The sequence below is a fragment of the Gracilinanus agilis genome, chromosome 2, assembly GCF_016433145.1.
Source record: "Gracilinanus agilis isolate LMUSP501 chromosome 2, AgileGrace, whole genome shotgun sequence".
Classification (NCBI taxonomy): Eukaryota; Metazoa; Chordata; class Mammalia; order Didelphimorphia; family Didelphidae; genus Gracilinanus; species Gracilinanus agilis.
The window spans coordinates 453,215,685-453,239,405 of record NC_058131.1 but is presented as its reverse complement, the minus strand read 5'-3'; the positions used below and the strand labels follow the sequence as shown (position 1 = coordinate 453,239,405).

General features: G+C 33.8%; 1 protein-coding gene across 1 annotated transcript in view; it reads left to right on the top strand.

Annotated features, from left to right (window-relative positions):
* SAMD4A (sterile alpha motif domain containing 4A) overlaps positions 1 to 23,721 on the top strand; it is a 314,523-nt gene that overhangs the window by 195,631 nt on the left and 95,171 nt on the right. The window contains exon 4 of the mRNA XM_044664788.1: positions 18,369 to 18,374. Within this exon, the coding sequence (XP_044520723.1) occupies positions 18,369 to 18,374 (6 nt within the window). The remainder of the gene's footprint in view (positions 1 to 18,368; positions 18,375 to 23,721) is intronic.

The following is a 23,721-nucleotide window of genomic DNA, read 5'->3' as shown; positions in this document are numbered from 1 at the left end:
GAGCATAAAGCTGAGAGGGCACTCAGCTTACACACAATGGCAAGGCAGAATCATCAGGAAAACCAGAAGAGAAAGATGAAGAAGAAAAAACCTTTAACACTTGACAACTTTTACACAGAAAAAATCCAGACAACAGAACAAACAGCAGAGGAGAACAAACAAGTAACCATATCCAAACCTTCCCAAAACAATGAAAACGGGTCACAAGGTCTTGAAGAGTTCAAATCTGAGATCGTGAGAAAGAGGGAAGAGATCTGGCAAGAAAATAACAGTTTAAAAGGCAGAATTTCACAATTGGAAAGTGAGGCAAGTAAATAAAAGACCAGAAATGACCAGATTGAAAAGGAAAACCTAAAGATTGTAGCCGAAAACCAGTCTCTAAAGGCTAGAATTGGGCAATTAGAAAAAGATGCCCCCAAATCAAAAGAATTAATAAGCAAATTGGAGACCAAAATCAAACAGCTGGAAAACAGGTGAGACCAAACTGAAATGGAAAATCAAAAGCTTATAGCAGAAAACCAGTCTCTAAAGACAAGATTTGGGCAAGTAGAAGCCAATGATCTATCAAGACAGCAAGAACAAATAAAACAAAGTCAAAAGACTGATAAAATAGAAGGAAACATGAAATATCTCAATGAGAAACTGACAGATCAAGAAAACAGGTCTAGAAGAGACAATCTGAAAATCATTGGTCTTCCTGAAAAAGCAGAAATTAATAGAAATTTGGACTCCATACTGAAAGAAATTATTCGGCAAAATTGCCCTGAAGTTCTACAACAAGAGGGCAATATAGACATTGAAAGAATCCATAGATCACCCTCTACACTAAACCCTGAAAAGACAACCCCCAGGAATATAATAGCCAAATTCAAGAGCTTCCAAGTAAAAGAAAAAATTTTACAAGAAGCCAGAAAGAGACAATTTAGATATCAAGGAGCAACAATCAGGATCACACAGGATCTGGCAACCTCCACACTAAAAGACCGCAAGGGTTGGAATATGATATTCAGAAAGGCAAGAGAACTGGGTCTACAACTAAGGATCACCTACCCATCAAAACTGACAATATTCTTCCAGGGGAAAATTTTGGCATTCAACAAGATAGAAAATTTCCAAGCATTTGCACAGAAAAGACCAGGACTAAATGGAAAGTTCAATATCCAACCACAAAAATCAAGAGAAACATGAAAAGGTAAATAAGAAACAGAAGGGAAAATAAGAAAACTCATATTCTTTAAATCTGCCTCTTTAAGGGCTTCAATAAGATCTAATTATTGGTACTCCTATGTGGAGAAATGTTTTGTATAATTCTCTGTAGTGAACTCTGTTCACCATTATGGCATTCACTATTATAATAATTAGAAGAATTATTCATAGGGAGAGGTTGGAATACTAAATGGTCTAAGATGATATGGGTGGGAGGGAAAGAGGGAAGTGAATAGTAGAGGACACCAAGAGAATCTTGAAAGGAATAAGAAAAATAGGATAATCTATTACACACAAAGAGGGCATGGGAAGGGGAAGGGATGAATACTATTATAAGAAAGAGAGGAAGAGAGCATTAAGAGGTAATAGTTAAACTCTACTCTCAGTGTAATTAACCGTGAGAGGGAAGAGTAGCTGTACCCATTGGGATATAAAACTCTATCTAACCCTACTGAGAAAGTCAGAAGGGATAAACCAAGGGGAGCAGGGGAGTGGGGAGGTCAAAAAAGGGAGGGAAGAAGGGGGATGGAATTCATTAGGCCTTAAAAATAAAAAGAGGGAGTGGGGTAAAAAGGGAAGTAAATCAAGGGAGGGGACAAGGGTTGCTGGCTTAAAGCAAACCACTGGTTTAAAAGGAAATAGTGTAAGAAGAAGGGATAGAACTAGGGGAGGATATGAAAATGTGGGCGAATACACAACTGATAATTATAACTCTGAATGTGAATTGCATGAACTCACCCATTAAACAGAAGCAAATAGCAGAGGGGATTAGAAACCAAAATCCTACCATATCTTGTCTACAAGAAACACACATGAGGCGAGTGGACATAAACAAGTTTAAAATAAAGGGCGTCAGCAAAATCTTTTGGGCTTCAAATGAGAAAAAAAAGGCAGGAGTGGCAATCATGACTTCTGACAAAGCCAAAGTAAAAATAGATATGATTAAAAAAGACAGGGAAGGTAATTACATCCTGATAAAAGGCAGTATAGACAATGAGGAAATAACATTGCTCAATATGTATGCACCAAATGGCATAGCATCCAAATTTATAAAGGAGAAACTGGTAGAGCTCAAGAAGGAAATAGATAGTAAAACCATACTAGTGGGAGATCTAAATATTTCCTCTTTCAGATCTAGTTAAATCAAACTAAAAAATAATAAGAAAAAGAAGTAAGAGAGGTGAATGAAGCCCTAGAAAAATTAGATTTAATAGATATGTGGAGAAAAATAAATAGGAACGAAAAGGAACACACCTTCTTTTCAGTTGCATATGGTACATTCACAAAGATTGACCATGTAATAGGGCATAGAAACATTGCAAACAAATGCAAAAGAGCAGAAATAATAAATGTAACCTTCTCAGATCATAATGCAATAAAAATAATAATTAGTAAGGGTACTTGGACAGGAAAATCAAAAACTAATTGGAAATTAAATAATATGATTCTCCAAAACCAGCTAGTCAAAGAAGAAGTCATAGAAACAATCAACAATTTCTTTGAAGAATATGACAATGATGAGACATCCTACCAAACTCTGTGGAATGCAGCCAAGGCAGTACTCAAGGGGAAATTAATATCCTTGAGTGCATATATTAACAAATTAGGGAGGGCAGAGATTAATGAATTGGGCATGCAACTTAAAAAATTAGAAAATGAGCAAATTAAAAATCCCCAGATGAAAACTAAATTAGAAATACTAAAAATCAAGGGAGAAATTAATAAAATCAAAAGTAAAAGAACTATTGAATTAATAAATAAGACTAGAAGCTGGTATTTTGAAAAAAGAGATAAAATAGACAAAGTACTGGTCAATCTAATAAAAAAAAAGAAAGAAGAAAAGCAAATTGGCAGTATCAAAGATGAAAAGGGAGACCTTACCTCTAATGAAGGGAGAAATTAAGGCAACCATTAAAAACTATTTCACCCAATTATATGGCAATAAATATAGCAATCTAAGAGATATGGATGAATATTTAGAAAAATATAAATTGCCTATATTAACAGTAGAAGAAATAGAATACCTAAATAATCCCATATCAGAAAAAGAAATTGAACAAGCCATCAAAGAACTTCCTAAGAAAAAATCGCCAGGGCCTGATGGATTCACAAGTGAATTCTATCAGACATTCAAAGAACAACTAATCCCAATACTACACAAATTATTTGATATAATAAGCAAAGAAGGAGTCCTACCAAATTCCTTTTATGACACAAATATGGTACTGATCTCAAAGCCAGGGAGATCAAAAACAGAGGAAGAAAACTACAGACCAATCTCCCTAATGAATATAGATGCAAAAATCTTAAATAGAATATTAGCAAAGAGACTCCAGCAAGTGATCAAGAGGATCATCCACCATGATCAGGTGGGATTTATACCAGGAATGCAAGGATGGTTCAACATTAGGAAAACCATTCACATAATTGACCATATCAACAATCTAACAAACAAAAATCACATGATTATCTCAATAGATGCTGAAAAAGCCTTTGACAAAATACAGCACCCATTCCTATTAAAAACACTAGAAAGTATAGGAATAGAAGGTCCTTTCCTAAAAACAATAAACAATATATACCTAAAACCATCAACAAGCATCATACGCAATGGGGATAAATTAGAAGCATTTCCAATAAGATCAGGAGTGAAACAAGGATGCCTATTATCTCCTCTATTATTTAACATTGTACTAGAAACACTAGCAGTAGCAATTAGAGAAGAAAAAGAAATTGAGGGTATTAAAATAGGCGATGAGGAGACTAAGCTATCACTCTTTGCAGATGATATGATGGTCTACTTAAAAAATCCTAGAGAATCAACTAAGAAGCTTGTAGAAATAATCAACAACTTTAGCAAAGTTGCAGGATACAAAATAAATGCACATAAATCATCAGCATTTCTATATATTTCCAACACATTAGAGCAGCAAGAGGTAGAAAGAAAAACACCATTTAAAATCACCCTAGATAATAGAAAATACTTAGGAATCTATCTACCAAAACAAACACAGGAATTATATGAAAACTACAAAACACTTTCCAAACAATTAAAACTAGATCTAAACAATTGGAAAAGCATTGATTGCTCATGGGTAAGATGAGCTAACATAATAAAAATGACCATTCTACCCAAATTAATTTACCTATTTAGTGCCATACCTATCAAACTACTAAAAAACTTCTTTACTGAATTAGAAAAAACTATAACAAAGTTCATGTGGAAGAACAACAAAAGATCAAGAATATCAAGGGAAATAATGAAAAAAAATGTGAAGGAAGGGGGCCTAGCAGTACCAGATATTAAACTATACTATAAAGCAGCAGTCATCAAAATGGTATGGTACTGGCTAAGAGACAGAAGGGAGGAAGGGAGGATCAGTGGAATAGACTTGGGGTAAGTGATGTCAGCAAGAACAGTATATGATAAACCCAAAGAACCCAACTTTTGGGACAAAAATTCACTATTTGACAAAAACTGTTGGGAAATTTGGAAAACAATATGGGAGAGATTAGGTTTAGATCAACATCTCAACACCCTACACCAAGATAAATTCAGAAAGGGTGAATGACTTGAATATAAAGAGGGAAACTATAAATAAGTTAAGTGAACACAGAATAGTATACTTGTCAGGTCTTTGGGAAAGGAAAGATTTTAAAACCAAGCAAGAGTTGGAGAAAATTACAAAATGTAAAATAAATAATTTTGATTATATAAAACTAAAAAGCTTTTGTACAAACCAAAACAATGTAGCCAAGATCAGAAGGGAAACAACAAATTGGGAAAAAATCTTTATAACAAAAAACTCTGTCAAGGGTCTAATTACTCAAATATACAAGGAGTTAAATCAATTGTATGAAAAATCAAGCTATTCCCCAATTGATAAATGGGCAAGAGAAATGAATAGGAAATTTTCTGATAAAGAAATCAAAACTATCAATAAGCACATGAGAAAGTGTTCTAAATCTCTAATAATTAGAGAAATGCAAATCAAAACAACTCTGAGGTATTACCTCACACCTAGCAGAATGGCTAAAATGAAAGAAGGGGAGAGTAATGAATGTTGGAGGGGATGCGGCCAAATTGGAACATTAATGCATTGCTGGTAGAGTTGTGAACTGATCCAACCATTCTGGCTCGCAATTTGGAACTATGCTCAAAAGGCTATAAAAGAATGCCTGTCCTTTGATCCAGCCATATCATTGTTGGGATTGTACCCCAAAGTGATCATAGATAAACAGACTTGCACGAAAATATTCATAGCCACGCTTTTTTTGGTGGCAAAAACTGGAAAATGAGGGCATGCCCTTCAATTGGGGAATGGCTGAACAAATTGTGGTATATTCTGGTGATAGAATACTATTGTGCTCAAAGGAATAATAAACTGGAGGAATTCCATGTGAACTGGAATGACCTCCAGGAATTGATGCAGAGCGAAAGGAGCAGAGCCAGAGGAACACTATACACAGAGACTGATATACTGTTGTAAAATAGAATGTAATGGACTTCTGTGCTAGCAGCAATGCAATGACCCAGGACTATTCTGAGGGACTTATGGTAAAGAATGCTACCCACATTCAGAGGAAGAACTGCAGGAGAGGAAACACAGAAGAAAATCAACTGCTTTTAATACATGGGTTGATGAGGACATGATTGGGGATCGAAAGTACCACACCAATGTAACTATCAACAATTTGGAAATAGGTCTTGATTAATGACACATGTTAAAACCAGTGGAAATGCATATCGGCCAGGGGAGGGGAGGGAAGGTCAGGGGGTGAAGGGGAAAGTAAGAGCATAAGTCATGTAACAATATTAACTTTTCTAAAATATAAATATTAATAAATGTTTTAAAAAAAGAAATATATGTGCTTATAATGCAGGAAGAATACCAGCAGAACTATCTAGAAATTAATAGGAGACAAAATTCTAAAAAGGAGGCAGCCATGGCCTCAGATTACTACAGTGGATGAAGGAAGTATGGAAAACAATCAGGTTGAGCTAGAGACTGTAATGAATGATGGCAAATTTAACAATATAGGTACTGACCCTTTGATAGAACATTTGACTAGAAACTAGTTCTAGTAAAGTACCTTTAAAAGAGTGTGTCACAAATAGCATTTTATATTTTTCAATATTTTATTTTTTCCCTAATTACATAAAAACAATTTTTATCCTTTGTTTTTTTAAAGTTTGAACCACATTATTAATATTCCTCATCTCTAAGATGGCAAGCAATCTGATATAGAGTTTGCATTGTAATAGTGTAAAGTATCTTTCTATATTGGTCATTATGTGAAAAAAAAATCTTAAACAAATAAAAAGTGAAGAAATAAAGTGAAATAGAATATGTCTTGGTCTGCATTCAGACTCCATCAGTTCTTTTTTCTAGAGACATATGGCATTTTTTCATCATGAGTCCTTGAGTATTTTCTTGGATCATTGCATTACTAAGAAAAGCTAAGTAATTAATAAATATTTATAATATAATATTGTTGTTATTGTGTACAATGCTATCTTGGGGCTGCTCACTTCACTTTGCATCAGTCTGTGTAGATCTTTCATTTTATATATTTTAACTTTAAAAACAATTTTCAGGGGGCAGCTGGGTAGCTCAGTGGAGTGAGAGTCAGGCCTAGAGACAGGAGGTCCTAGGTTCAAACCCGGCCTCAGCCACTTCCCAGCTGTGTGACCCTGGGCAAGTCACTTGACCCCCATTGCCCACCCTTACCAATCTTCCACCTATGAGACAATGCACCGAAGTACAAGGGTTTAAAAAAAAATCTTAAAAAAAAAAACAATTTTCAATTAACAATTTTGTGATTCAGATTCTCTTCCTTCCTCTCTTAGTCCCACACTGAGGAAGTAAATAGTCTGATAAAGGTTATACCAGTGATAAATATTCTTTCTATCTTAACAAGAAAAACTCAAGTGAAGAATTCCAGGAACTAGTGGGAAGATTGGCAAAGAGAAGAACATTTTGGTAAAAGTTTTGGAGGACAGAGAAATAAATGATATTGACATCAGAATATACCACCTTGGAAATAAAGAAGATATAAATTAGGAATCTCAAGTTATAATCTGAAGCTTGGAATGAAGGCATAAAATAAAAATGATGAAGGACTTCAATTATCTGGATACCTACTAGAACTCTTTCTAATGAAAGAAGAGTATTGGTTCACTTGCCTTAATGATGATTTTAGCAATGAAGGAAATTGCTATTCTGGGTCTGAGTCTCACAAACAAGAGAACTAGATAGAATAGATGGGGGGGATCCTGGGGAGAAAGGGACAATTTATTCTTAGATTTTGAGGTAGAGGAGACAAATAGTATGTATAGCCTCAGATAGTCTTATCTCTGAGGATTCAGAGGAAGACTAGATAGAATCCATGGTTGAAAATTTAGAAAGCCTGTCAGTCCAGGAGGTTTAGTAAGCTCTTAAAAATGAAATTCTGACCTGACAAAGAGAAATGCTTATGCTGAGGAGAAAAAGAAGGAATTGTATAAGGAGACCAGTGTAGGTGCACAGGGAATTTATCAGACATGTCAGAAAGTAGAAATGAGCAGGTAAGAGATAAATACATAAAGTATTGGACCATCTCAGAAAAATTATTGATATCTATGGAAGCCAATCAAGCATTGCTACTTAGGAGAAATGGGAAGACAACGGCTGATCTATTCATTTGGCTTTTGCATTTTTTGTCAAGGAAAATTATCTTTGACTTAGAAATGATAGAACAAAAATCACTAATAATAGCTGACATCCAAGAAAGTAGAGAGAAATTAAGGAAGCACTTACCCTACCCTTGATGAATTCAAGTCACTAAACCCAAGTGAAAATACAACACACAATACTAAAAGAGGGGACATTTATTGAGCCAAATAATGATCTTGGTTTTTATCATGAAGACTAGAGAAATATGTATTCCAAGGAGGTCACTGACAGAAAGATCCTACATATAACAAAATATTTTTGGGAACACCTTGTTGGGCGGCAAAGAATTGAAAACAAAATAGATAGCCATTGATTGAGGAATGGCTAAATTAATTATAATGTTGTACATGAATGATAATGAAGTATTACTTGGGCCATGAGAAGCAATGAAAAATTCAGGGAAGTATCAGAAAACTTTTATGAGCCAGATGCAGAATTAAGTAAATAAAACTAGGAAAATAACATAAAATTACTAATATAAAGAAAATTAAAAAGAATAGCAAAAGCAAAAAAAAAAAAACCCACTATGCTTAGCCTTGAAGAGCTGAGAAAATAAACCTCCCTCCTTTCTTTGCAGATATAGAGAGAACTATGAGTGTGAATTACTAAATATATTACCAGACTAGATTGATGCATTGGTTGGTTTTGCTGACATTCTTTTTGTTGTTGTTGTTTTATTATTTTTTCAAGTGATAATTTGCTGGGTAGAGGAGTGAGAAAATATATTTGGAAATGATGATTTAAAATAATATATCAATAGATATTTTTAAAAGAGAAAAAGGATTTCATGGGTTGCAATTAAATTTGGAAATAATGTTAAAGAAATGTGAGTTGGAAGAAAAAAAGATTATGAAAAATGGGGCATGTGCTATAGGATTGGAGGGAAAATGTCCTAATTTTCTAAAAACTTGGGAAAGAGTTCAATATGTAAACTGTAATTCAAAGAGCTTGACTTTGATTACTGATAGCATTCTAAAAGGTCATCAGATAAGATAAAGTTTAAATATGGATAAATGTAAAATCTTACATTTTGGTTAAAAAAAATCAGCATTACAAATAAAGGCATGGAGGGAGGTGTGGCTAGACATCAGTTTGCTTAAAAAAAAAGAATTACTGGTTTCAGTGATTTGCTAGCTCAATCAGAGTCAATAGCAATATGGCAGGCAAAAAAAAAAGTTAATCATAACTTTGGCTGCATTGAGAGGCATAGTATCTAGAACACAAGATGTAATAATGTCTCTATTCTCTGCTCAGGTAAGTCTCAAACTTGGCAGGTATTATGTTTTGTTTGGGAAGTAAAATTTTAGGGGGCCGTGGGGAATTAAGTCAGAGAATTCAGAGTAGAGTGATGAAGATGTGGAAGGGCTTTTGAAACCTATCACTGAAACTGGAACTGGATAATGTTCAGTTTGGAGGAGAGAAGACTTCTCTGAAGGGCTTTCATGAAAGAAGGATAAAGTTTGTTACATTTTGTACCAGGTCACAATTAGGAGATATGGAGGCAAATTTTGGCTTAATAAAAGGAAATTCTTTCCCAAAATGAGAGGTATCCAAATGTGAGTTCATGTCACTGGATAGCTTTTAAAAAAAGAAGACTGGATGATCCCTTATTGGAGATAATGTAGAATTGATTCTTAAGTCAAGTGAAAGTAGGACTCAGTGGTTTCTTGGGTCCTTTTCAGTTCTAAAATTAGTTGATTCTGTGACTTATTTTCCTGAATTACCATGGACAAGTCACTTCAGTTACTTCATCAGTAAAATTTGGGCACAACACTATAAGTTTTCTAATATCTATTCCAACTCTTAACTCTCTTGAAAACCCATGTTGTAAAATAGTTTGTTCATGAAAAATTGATTTCCACAGTCTAAGATGAACTGAAATGCTTTGCTAGCCTCCTAATAGGTCTTTATTATACATCATTAACTAGCTGTTGTGAAATAGTGTCTGTCAGATTTTATTCAGGCAAACATTGTATATAAAGGCTTTAGAACAATTAATTCTTGATTCCTGCATTTTGCCTTTCAAAGTTTCTCTTCAGCTCAATCTTTTCCTCACAAAAATACTTTCATCATGAATACTTTTTCATTAAATTTTCATTTCTTCCATTTGTAGAGTTATACTTAGCTTTGCCAGATATCCAGATATGTTATTTGTATTTTGGAATATCATATTCAAACTCTCTTCTTTTTTTTTAATTGGCAGTCACTCTATCTTGTATGATCTTGACTGTACTAGATTGGTACTTTAAATCTTTATAGTTGCTTCTAGTATTTTTTTGGGAGGAGCATCTGGATTTGGACTATGACATTCCTTGGAATTTTTTCTATTGAAGTTTCTTTTGCCCTATGGTTATTAGACAGTTCCCATTCAAAATTTCTTAAAACATGGTATCCATGCTTTTTTGTTGTTCATGGTTTTCATATATTTTGATGACACTTAGATTTTCTCTTGATCTATTTTCCAGGTCAGTTTTTTAAAGTATCAGATTCTTTGCATTTTTTTCTTTTTCATTGTTTTGATTTTATTCTATTGTTTCTCATTGTCTCACTGATTTATATTTGGTTCTAATTTTCAGGGAGTCTCATTTGGGTGAGGTTTTCTACATCCTGTAGTAATCTGTTTATTCTTCCAATTACTTTCTTTAGAAATTGCCTCTATTTTCAGTATTTTGCTCTAGAGTTCACATTTAATTTATAAATTTTAAACTTTTGCCTCATTTATTACAAAAATTCTAATCAACCTTCCATTGAAGCCATGTTTTTGTTTGAAACTTTTATTGTAGATATTGTGACATTATTATTCTCTTCTAGATTTGTTTCTTAGGTGCCCTTGGATCCACAGTTCTCAATTATTTATGACTTCTTTGCTTATTTTCTAGACTTATTTTCCATTTGGTACTTTGGTGTAATGACCAGGCTATATGCTCCTCTGGAATGAATGGTAGGGTGCTGTTTGGGCCAGTTCTGTATTATATGGAATGCTTACACTGATTTTGCTGGTTATTGAGCACTATGTTCTTCCTGGACCTCAAAGATAATTCAATCATTGTTCTACCAATTTTTGAAGCCCTAGGGCACAGATTAGGATTCTTTCAGATCTAGGATGTTCTCATTCTGAACACTGGAAGCTCCCTACTCTTATTTGAGGCCTGAGTTACATAAAGATTCCAAGAATCCTTATTCCATGTTCTACTCCAGGGCACACAACTGAAGACTCTTGGTGTGTTTGCTAGTCTGCCTATTTGTAGACTTCTGTATGCCATACTCCAAGGCCAGATTTTCAGTTCAGATCTCTTCCTCACAAAAATATTTTCATCATGAATACTTTTTCATTAAAATTTCATTTCTTCTCCTTGTAGAGTTACACTTAGCTTTGCCAGATATGTTATTCTTATTTCAGAAGAGCATAGTCAAGCTCTCTTCTCCTTTTTTATTGGTAACCACTATACCTTGTATGATTTCTTTAGTGTTCCCCAGAGAACACATATATAATATTAAAAGGAAGATTAGAGAATATCTAAAAAAGAACAATTAGGTTTGTTAGGAACTTATTGTCTAAGCAAAACAATAATTATTAGTGATTTGGTGTTAGCCTGGAAGAATATCTTCAGTGGAATGTTTTAGATTTATTTGAACTGTTTAATATAAAGGTATGGATGCTACTTCTATCCAACTTGATGGTGACACTCTGTTAGGAGGAAGAATGAGCATGTTAGTTAAAAAAAAATCTTGACAGGCCAGAATGTTTGGTCAAATTTTTATTAGATGAAATAAGGAGTTACTTCTTAGATAAAATTTAACAGGCATAAATATATGAAGTCTTATTCTTGAATTTTAAAAACTTCAAAAGTACAAGAATGAGGTATATCTGACCAGATAGAAGTTCCTCTGCAAATGTCTGGAAATCTTAAGGTCACTTAAAGGACTCTCAGGTGAGACACATGTTCTGCTTGATTCCAAAGTAGGGAATTCAGAAATGGGTGAAAATTACAAAGAGGGAGTTGCAAATTTGATCACTGTGTAAGGAAATTTCTTAGCAATTAGAATTCCAAAGTAGAATGGGCTGCTTCAAGAGCTTACTAGAGATTTTCACATAGAAGCTGAATAACCTGCATAGGTTGCATAGGTTGTAGTGAAGATTCTTGTTTAGGTGCAGTTTTGGAAGAAGGTGGCTGAGGAGGGTTTTCTTTCTCTTGGCTGGTCCTTTGTCTTCTGGCACCACCTTCCCCAGTGAATTCCCTGCAGGAATAGTGTTCTTTTTTTAGTTTGGACCTTTACTGAAAGGTAAATTCCCTCAAGGGAATGCCTTTTCTTTTCAAACCAGCCTAGGAAAATAAAAATGGGAAAGAGGAGCATGCCTAAGTCAGTAAGGACTCATTGGATCCAGGTATTGTTCTTAATTCTTCTTAGTTCTGCTTTTGAGAAGCTATGAAAATGTGCATCAATAAAATTTCTTTTACTAGTCCTCTATCTTGTGCCAAGTAATTCCACCTTTTGATAATAAATTCTATCAGCCTCAATCACTTATATAATACCTCCCTGACTTTTGGCTGTTTTTGATCCTCTAGGATTACATAAATTAGTATACTTGAATGAATATTATCTTAGAGAAGCCAGTTCCTTTGAAAAACAAATGGCAAAATTAAAAAACAAGAACTGCATAAAAATAAGGAATAAGAGAGGGGTAGGAGTGAAATAGAGAAATAGAATAGGATTCATTAGCTTTGTTCTCTGTGTCAACTCTGCTTTTCCTCTCCTTGCTTCCAGGCCAATGACTCTCCCACACTTCACTATTTGGTAGTCAGTGGGCATAGGCAACTTTCCTGTCTGCCTGTCCCTGCAACGACTCCAGCTCAAATCCATTATGTGGTGTTGCTTTCTCTTGCTAGAATCACTTCTCTCTCATTGTATCAGCACTTCTCTGACATCATCCTCAGCACATTTGCTCATATTTCTTTTTATGAGGTTTTCCATCATTTCCTCCAACTCCTCGGCAGCCCTGCCATCAGGAACTCTGTGCAAAATCAATTGCAGTCCACTTGACATCTATAGTTACACATCGTTACACCAAAATAAAAGATAGCACTTTGCTGGAAAAGATTAACCCACTGTTTTAGACAATCATCTTGAGTATTATTCATATGGAATATACATCAACTATGCATGTAATAGATGAACATAGCACAATGTAACTTGACAAACTTTCATATACTACAATCCTAACTTAGACGCAAGATGTTACATATATGTGTCCCATGCATATCAACAGAATACAAGCAAATATGTATGCAGCAAAGCAAAAGTAAAACAATACCAGAAGACGTATGGGATAAGAAGGAATACAGAAAGAGCAGAATATATACAATTAAATAAGCACATCCTGAAACTATGCATTATTAGTAGAAAAGAATCTGTCTAAAGCACATTCATGATACTAACACAAAAGGAAATGAACATAAACAACAAAATAATGAGTACACCTAAGACATGTAATAATAAGTACATCAATAAACTTGCAGTTACTTACAGGCACACATATCCTGGATAGATTAGAGTTGTTTTCTTGCTACAGGTGTAAACATCTTTCTAGGTGCCCTTATAATATGTCAAATCTGGTCACTGGTTGAATAAGCCTACCTTTTCCATTACCTCTTGGCATATTTGCCACCAAACCTGATTTTCTTATAATACTTCTTGTCTCATGGAGTTATTTTCTATTAAGCCCATTCTAATTTCTAGGAGTTTAATTCTTAACATTTATCACCATCTGATCGAAAGTGTTCTTTCTGCTTGCCATTTTTTCCTCCTTAAGTATCAGTCTTACATCTCTTGTTTCATGTATTCTAAGTAGTCTTTGTAGTAATTGTTTTTTCTTGTCGTCTTTGTGGTCAGGACACTTTTTTTTCTTGAAGCTTTACTTGGACTTTGAAGTTTTTCTCTTCTGGATTTATCCCTTTGACTTTTCTTTTTGTTTTTCATCCTCAGTTTCTGGATTTAGGGACTTCTAAGTTCAAATTTCACTCACCTAGTTTTCCTTCCAAGTTCACCTTGAGTATCATTTCATACTTTTCTTGATTCCCTTTACTGCTTCTTTCTTTTTCTTTATGTTACTTTGTATTTACTTATATGCATACATGTTGTTCATCCTGATAGACTATAAAGTCCTTGAGAGGTAGGAACTTTGATGTACTTATTTTTGTTCCCCACTGCCAAGGGCAATTTTTATTGTTGTCCTGGATCTATGAGTTCATTGACTTGTGGTAATCTTGATGAGGAAGCTATTTGTAGTAATGCAGATCTGCAAACTAGTCTTAGAGTTTCCAGGAGAATTAAATGACTTCCCTGCTTGTCACATTGTCAGTATATATCACAGCTAGTGGGAATGCTATTGCAATGTTTTATAGATAGTTGTGTGGTTGGTGTAAAAGAATATGGAAGAATAATCCCTACAAGGTTGGTAGAGGCAATAGAGAATTAGGGATATTCATATTAGAGGTCAGGTTCAGTCTTATTTATGAATTGTTATTATTTGTTTAGTGATTAATCAGATTAGACAAATTTGTAATGTTTGAATGCTGTTTGGGTAGTCATCATTTTTGGGAGATATTAAGATGAGATAGGGCAGAATAAGAATAATGATGTTGTAAGACCTATAATTGTAGGTGTGAGGAATGGGGCAAATACATTTATATTCTTTTTTTTCCTTAAGGGTAATGATGCTTTTAAGGGTTTTGTTCTGTTAGAGGAATAATTGAAATTATGTTTTGGTTTATTATTTTAAGTTGATAGGTACAGAATAAAGAAATCATTAGTAGAATGGTTAAAGATCATTTGGAATTATCTTTTTGTGGCATTTTTTTTTAAAACCCTTACCTTCCATCTTGGAGTCAATACTGTGTATTGGCTCCAAGGCAGAAGAGTGGTAAGGGTAGGCAATGGGGGTCAAGTGACTTGCCCAGGGTCACACAGCTGGGAAGTGTCTGAGGCCAGATTTGAACCTAGGACCTCCCGTCTCTAGGCCTGGCTCTCAATCCACTGAGCTACCCAGCTGCCCCCTATCTTTTTGTGGCATATTTTTGAGGAGATATTTGGTTCAAATCTCCAACATAAGGTCTAGCTTTCTAATCACTAAGCCTCTCAATATATGCCTGTTCATTGATTAAGCTAGAAGTGTAATATTAGTAGACATAATGAAGAAGTAAAAAGTAAAGAAAATAAGAAAGAAAAAGGAGGATGAAAAGGAAGCCTGAGTTTTCCAATTAAGTTTATTCCCTAACTAGTCATTAAATGAAGTAATCTAACTCATTCCACCTAACCAGTAACTGTTATTGATAGAATAGTTCTTCTATATTTAGGCAATATTCTTGCTGGGTATATATTCACTATTTTATATCAAATAGGAACCAATTGTTTGTCAATACTCCTTTTACTGGAGTTGCTCTGGGAAACATCATATTCCAGGAACATTTAATTACAACATCTTTTAAAGTGTTTTGTTTTAATGGAACTAATTTATAATCAATAAAAGACAGAATACATTAACTCTATTTCACTGTGTAATGTATTATAGTTTAAATGAAAAATGAAATATCATATGAAAAATTCTAATATCTAATACCCAGTATATCAATTTTATAAATGTGATGCACATTATACATACAACCTATGATTCATCCTCTATGCAAAGTTATAACAGTTTAGGTGTTTGGGAAGAGAAAGAGTAAAAATGTAGAAATTGTGAATATTATGTGAAGTCATAATAATAATTGATCCTCTTGAACTAATCAAATTAATTATCAAGATAAACTAGAGAGTCTTTAACTATCTAATTTTTTACTTAAAATTCTCAAAATCTCTAATTAGTATTGTATCTTCTTTTAATGGTCTTCTCAGATGAATTGTTACATTTGACATTTTCTTTAAATCTAATGAATCTGAAAAAACAATTTTCTAATCATTAAATTACTTTGGTGTCTACAATCCTGAGAATCCATTCTCATTAAATTATGAAGAAGCTAAGTTACAGAATAGTTAGAAAAATAATAAAATTATTTATTGCCCTTTTCCTACCTTTTGAAAAAAATTTATTTTTGGATGATAATGATACAATAATTAGTCAACAATCATTGGCATCTTAATATTTAGTATATGCAAGCCACTGTTCTAAGCTCTAAGGATACAAATGTAAGCCAATAAAATACAATCCCTGATTATATCTCTAAAGAATGTATATTAAAATTTAAAATTTTATTTAAAATTTTTTATTTTTATTAAGAATAATTTCTCTCTCTCTTTACCTTTCCCAATGATATTAAACCCCAAGCAAAACAAAACCCTTGTAACAAATGTATACATTCAAGCAAAACAGATTCCCTCTTCAGTCATGTCCAAAATTGTATGTCTCATTCTGCATCTTGAATCTTATTTGTTACCTTTCTGTCAGAATATTGCTAGTACACATCATCATCAGTCCTCTGAAATCGTTTGTGTTCATTGCAATAATCAGTTTACAAGTCTTTCAAAATTTTTTTATATTTGTAGTGTTTATTAGTGTACACATTGTTCTGGTTCAGCTTACTTTATTTTGCATTAGTCCAGACTAGTCTTCCAGGCTTCTCTGAAATCATTCCTTACATCTTTTTTTTTACTGCACAATGGCATTCAATTTCATTCACATATCATAGTTTTATTTAGTCATTCTACAGTTGAAAGGAACACTTTTAATTTCCATTTCTTCGGTACTAAAAAAAAGCTGCCACAATTATTTTTGTACATATAGGACCTTTTCCTCTTTCTTTGATCTCATTTGAAACTGTACATCTAATTATAATATTGCTTGGTCAATGGGTATGCACAGTTTAGTAATTTGAGGGGCATAGTTCCAAATTATTTTCCAGAATGTCTGGACCAATTCACAACTTCACTAACAGTGCATGAATTTGCGTGGAAATTTACATTTTTATGGGAGAAGCCTGGAAAAGGCAGTCCAAGGATACTGACAAGGAAGGAAAAGAAGACATCCAGATAGTAAAGTTAAAAGTAAAATGGAACATTGTTGGGGACCTTCCTGAAACAGTGTCCTGAGTGAGTAGATTGGGGACTCAATCAATAGGATGGATAGTGGGGCTCAAGGCAGAGTTTTTCTTTATAGATCAGTAAGTCTACTGCTTTTTTCTTATAGCAATTCATTGTTACAACTGCAACAGGGAATGCAGGCAGTTTGATTTACAAAAAGAATTACCACCACTTCCTTAACAGCTCTTGGCCAAATTGCTGTTTTTATTTAGATATAAACATAGAAAGCCAAATTCTGTCCTCTTCCTGCAGACTTGTGGACATTTTTAATTTTTATGTTTGCAGAATTCCCATTCATTCGTATATCCAGGAGATAAAATGAAGATAAAAAGAGGTAGAATTCACCTAATGTGTAGAATCTTGGAGCAATCCTTATATCGTATTGATTTGGCACAAATATCCACTTTGGGTTACCAAATGGCTTTAGTACTTGTCATTATTGTAGATGAGGCATTGGAATGAAAAGATTTTTTAAAAGTAATTTTCTATTTGGACCCTTTGATTCAAAACTATATGTGAATAAAGTCCTATTGATATCTGTGTACTGGCATCTTGTCTAACATGACATAAATAATGACCAAAAAAAATTAAACAGTTACTGAAAAATAATTTCTTGCTGTGTGACACACACCTAGTTTTGCATTAGAGAAACTGACAAGAAAGGACAAATGAAATGCCACCAAAGATTAATGCAGCAATAAAAGTCTGCCCAAACCATTCTAATTTATTATTTTTTTAAAAGTCCAAATGTTTGAGTGTTAATGTGAAGAAAGAGTCATAAGTCTTTGTACTGTCAAATGGCTGACATGCCATGTTTCTATGATAGAAGGTGACTCTGGTAGCAAAAAGTCACAATAATACGAGATTTGATTCAGGTGCTCTTCTTCCTGCATCAGAATGTTTATTGCAATACAGTATGGAAATAATATTTAAAGGGGAAAATTTGTAGGGAAGATATGCTCATAAATTTTGCTCTGCTTTTCTGCATGGTCTAAGCTCCCCATCTCTACCATATTTTTCAATTTAACCTATAATTTTGTACACATGTGCATTTTATTCTAGTAGAAGTGTATAGTTTCCCCTTTGGGCTTGCCACCACCATTCACATTATCACTCAGAAGCATGTCCTGGTTTCCTAGAATTAAAAGGAATATGAGAGTCTAGTTTGTGTAATAATTTGGGAACCAGATGTTATGAGCATTGGTTTCTAGTTCTTTGACATAGAGACTAAGAATGCAGAATTGGGGCATTAAGCCTTTAGGACTACCTCAGTCCTCCAGATTTGTCCTTAACATTTTCCCTAAAATAATGATGAAAGAGAGCAAGTTAATTTTAACTTTATCTAGTAATACCTTTCTATTGCTCTCATAGTTCCGTGTTTTGCTATAATATATGACTGCTTTTATTATTATTTTTTTCCTTGAATACCATTGTTGAAAAATTCTTTGGTTTCTCTTTTTAAAAATGCATGCTTTTCTAGTTCTATTGAACATTTTTCTGAAAACATTATCAATGACTCAGCTTACTGATAAAACATTAAGGAATTCTTGTTTGTTGCCTAATAGGACTAAATAGTTCAATTCAACATTTGTTAAGCATTTTCTATGAGCTTAACATGTATTTACAAAAAAAAAAACAAATTAAAACATGTTCCCTGATTTTAATAAGCTTGAAGTCTAATCAGGGGGCAATGACACACAAATAAATGTTGCATGAGGTAAAAAGTAATATAAGTACAGGAGAGATCTGAAGTGTGTACCACAAGAAATGTGATTTAGTTAAGATCCCTTTCCTCAGGGAAGCCTTTCTTAATGAGTTGGTGTCTGAGGGAGACTTTGAAGTAAGGGAAGGATTTTGAAAGATCTAGAAGTATGAAGTAGTTTAATTTATTCCAGGAATATAGGGGACAGCATAAGCAAAAGTACAGAGTTGGGAGAAAAGGACATGATAAGAGTGGAGAATGATAAGTAGTCCACTTTGGCTAGACCAAAAATAACATACATAAGACAAGATCGAAAAAGAGTTTAGAGCCAGTATAGAATCTTGAATACTAAAATAGTCTATACTTGTTGGTTTGCCAACAATAAATTGTCAACATATTTTCTTGAGTGCCTATGAGCAAAGTATTTTTCTAGACACTGACACTTCTGAGCCTCTGCTCTTATCTTGAGCAAATGCCAACAATTTTGAAGAAGTAGCATTAACAGAACTCCAGTCTGAAAACCTTCCCTTTATATTATTCTTTCTAGAGATGATCAGAAACTAAGGATCCAAAATGGAGATTCTGGGATAGAACCTGATAGATGAGTGTAAATCTTAAGACAAGAGTTGACTTGACTCCCTGATTCCTTTGCAATAGAAATCTTTTTTTTTTTTTTTTTGGTATGAAAATACTTCAGATTTTCAGTGTCAAGCTTTTCCCCTTCATTTTGACAAAGTATAAACCATTTCCTTCAGGAAAATGAAAATAAATTTGAGAATATACTCAGGAATCTATTGCCATTCTGTCCTGATTTTATTTTGGTGACTGTGAAGGTTACTATCCTAATACTGTATTCATAATCCTTTGTCTCCATGATATACTTCCCATATTTTATGGCAGATATGTTTAGTATTATTAATAAGCCTCAGAACATGGATTATGGAATTTGCACACCATCTAAGTAATAGAGAATGAACTTGTTATCCTGATTCAAGGTTAATTAATTTTAATATAAGGTAATTGAATCCCAAGTAAATAAAATAAAATTTTATTCTTAATGTAAATAAGGTAATTCATTTTCTTTAGCTTAAAAATAATTTTAAAATGTTTGGCCATTCCTTTTTCTGATTTCTGAAACAATCATTTCTAAGCACCTAGGTTTAAATACAAATAAATGTAGCTGGGCTTTTGAGTCAACTACTCTCATATGTATCCTACAGGGATAGCTATTCTTCATTGTATTTTTTGACTCATCACTACATTCATTTCATATTTCTAAGTTCTAAAATAACTTAGAGGTTTACTTGGATTTTAAAAATTAATTCAAAACTTTTCTCATTGATTAGTTAACTGTTAGCCCATATCTGAGCTTTATTAAACTTTCTTTAATAAACTAGAAAAAAGTTTAATAAACTCTTTGCCTATAAGCAGTTATTTATCTCTATATGTCAAAACTCCTAATCTTCTAGGCTTAAGTAAACTTCCAATTTATTAATGGGGTAAAAATAATAAAACAAATATATAAATAATTATTTGTAATATTTTAGCTGTTCATTGCCATAATCACTTCTACTTGACTTCTCAGCTTCTCCAAATAGCAGACAAAATCTGTTGAGAATCTTCTTTTTTCATAGGGGTTACATTCCTAGAAAACAACATGAAAGTCAAAAATGCCAATGCTGAGACATAGAATGTATGGGAAATACAGGATTAGGTTCTTTTAGCCATCAAAAACTGTAATCTTTTGCTGCAGATTGCTGAAAATACATTTTTCTGCATCAAAATCTTTTTTTAACAAATTAATACTGATAATATACACCTTTTTTCTAATATAGTAACCATGAAATAGCCTATAAAATGCAATATGCAAAGTAAAATTGGTAACATGCAAAACATTTTTTCTCACTAGTAATTCCCTAGAATTCTGTGATTATTTTCTTTTTGCAGATATAATGAATCTAATATCAAACTTGAAGTCCATTGAAGCTACAGACATTCTGGCTCAAGTTTAACTAACATTTGTATTTTCTCATTAAATCTCATCACTGACTTGGCACCCTTGGACTTAGAGCTCAAAGGACTTGTACTACATTTGGAAAGGCATAAGTGAAACACAAAACTTGAGTTTTATGTGATGAACTCATGGGGAGCCATTTAGTGACTAAAACTAGTGAAGTATCTACTAGGATACCAGCTGCTTCTCTAATTTTTTTCTCTACTGAGGACAGCCATGACATGTGCACAGTTGCCAACACAAAAGTGAAAATGAAATTACTAATAAAATCACTAGAATGCTTGAAGTCATGGAAGTCAAACATGGGAATAATGAGGATTGATTTTAAATGTTTATTGATTGATTCCTTAAGGAATACTCTATAATGAATGGTTCTCTATAAGAAGTAAAAGTTTTATGCTCTTTTTTCATAATTTCACTCTTTAGCCATTACTTCTAACAGTCTCTAGAATGATAGTTAAACTCTTAGGTCTCCCATAAAAATTCCTTATAGAAGAGCAAATTAAACTGTAACTGTTGATGATTCTAAAGCCTCTTAAAGAGGCAGTAAGTTTCAATATAGCCTCTGTTGGAGAGACTAATGAAGTTGGGTGTTATATTTTAAAAATACACATATTATTTATATATATATGTATGTATGTATATATATATATATGTATGTATGTATGTATATGTGTCTATAAAGCTTAGTTGTATTAAGGACTGAATCATCTCAAAGCACCTGAGGATCATTTTTTAAAAATCAATGAAACATAAGTTTTTTTTGTTTTTTTTATTAGACATTTATTAATATTCGTTTTTAATCTGTTTACATACTTTATGCCCCTACTTTCCCCTTCACCCCCCGCTCTCCCCCCACCCATGGCCAACGCACATTTCCACTGGTTGTAACATGTGTCCTTGTTCAGGGTCTATTTCCCATTCATGTCCGCCTCAGCCCATGCATTCAAGCAATTGTTTATCTTATATGTTTCCTCTCCTGCAGTCCTTCCTCTGAATGTGGGTAGCATCTTTACCATAAATCCCTCAGAGCTGTCCTGTGTCATTGCAGTGCTGCTGGTACAGGAGCCCATTGCATTTGATTTTACCATAGTATATCAGTCTCTGTGTACAATGTTCTTCTGGCTCTGCTCCTTTCACTCTGCATCACTTCCTGGAGGTCTCTCCAATTTGCATGGAATTCCTCCAGGTTATTATTCCTTTTAGCACAATAGTATTCCATCACCCGCATATACCACAATTTGTTCAGCCATTCCCCAATTGAAGGACATCCCCTCATTTTCCAGTTTTTTGCCACTACAAAAAGGGCAGCTATAAATATTTTCGTACAAGTCTGTTTATCTATGATCTGTTTGGGGTACAAACCCAGCAATGGTATGGCTGGGAAACATAAGTTTTATTGTGAGAAAGGCAGTTAATTTGAATTAGGAAGACACACTGACTTAGAGCACCGACAAAAAAGATCAAGTTACATTGTAAAGGAAATAAGTGGTGATTAAGTGATAAGGACAGAAAAAAACCCCTTAAGTTTGAGAGAAACTTGTTACTTGTTTAGCACAAAAAGTTGGAGTTAGGAGTAACTTATTAAAAGAAGACTGTAACGAGGTAGCAAAGTAGAGAGTGACAGGCCTGAAGTCAAAATGTTTCATCTTCCTGTGTTCAAATCTATAAGACACTGGGCAAGTCGCAACACAGTTTGCCTCAGTTTCTTCATCTGTGAAATGAGCTGGAGAAAGAAAATGACAACCAGTCCAGTATCTTTGCCAAGAAAACCTCAAATGGGGTTACTAAAAGTTAGACATATCTAAGCAACAAGAAAAAGAAGATGGCATCTAATTCTTATCATTTAAGTCAAGCCTCCCTGAAACAGCCAAGAAACTAGAATTACTTCATTGTAAACTTCTTGATATCAAAGACTATGCTTTATTTCTCTTTCTATCCCATAGTAGTATTTAATATGGTTTCTTGCACATACAAGTTCTCAATGGGTTTGAGAACAGAATTCCATGGAATTAGTGTTATTTAAAAGTTCATTCCCCTCTTCTCTCCCTCTCCCAAAACCCATCTGATTTTTTCCACCAGAAATTCAAAGCTATTTCCAAGTTCTCATCTGGAAAACTATATCAAACTTCAGAAGTAGCAATGAGAAGTAACAGGCAGGAAGAGACAGAAAAAAGTTAGATATAATTATATAAAATAATTTAGAGCAGGGTCAATCCTATATATAAGTGCCTTAGTGACTCCTGGAAAAGTAGCATTTTGCTTTATAGCTTAAATATTTAAATATATATTATCTTATCAATTTGGGAACTCTATAATGCAGATCACAGTCCTTTCATGCCTACCCTTTTTTGTGCCTAACCCTTCCACTAGTTCTCCAGATAGAGTCCACCTACCATTCTAGAGAATGCCAGTGGAGCATTCTTGCCATCCTTACTTTTGGCCACATGACACCTGTTCTTCAAAGTTTCTCATTACATATATATGTTATAGCCTGCTCACATCTATCATGTACCTCTCTCAGTTTTTGCCCTCTGATGAATGTGATATTCATTTTTAATCTTTTGGAGGCAGTCATCTTTCACAGTTCAATGACATATAATGGCTCCAGGAAAATGTTGCTATTGAAAATGGAGAGTAATTTCATTGGAAACTTTCAGTAAAGGAGTCTTGTAATTGCCTGAAAACTCCTCTCTTTTCCATCTGTTCTAGGCCCAATTTGTGTGTGTGTGTGTGTGTGTGTGTGTGTGTGTGTGTGTGTGTGTGTGTGTATTGATGTTGGGAAAGGTCTGCTGGGCATCCATCCAAAGGTACATTGAAATCTGATCAGTAGACATTCTTCCATTTGGTTATTCCTCTGTGTATGGGCAGGTCAAAATCTTATGGATGATTTCAGATCTTTTCCAAGAGGCCCTCCTGTGTTGACTTGCTTGAATAACACAAGGTCATCTGTAAATAAGAACTACTTAAGAACCTCACCATCCATAGGGAATTCTTCTCTAACTTCA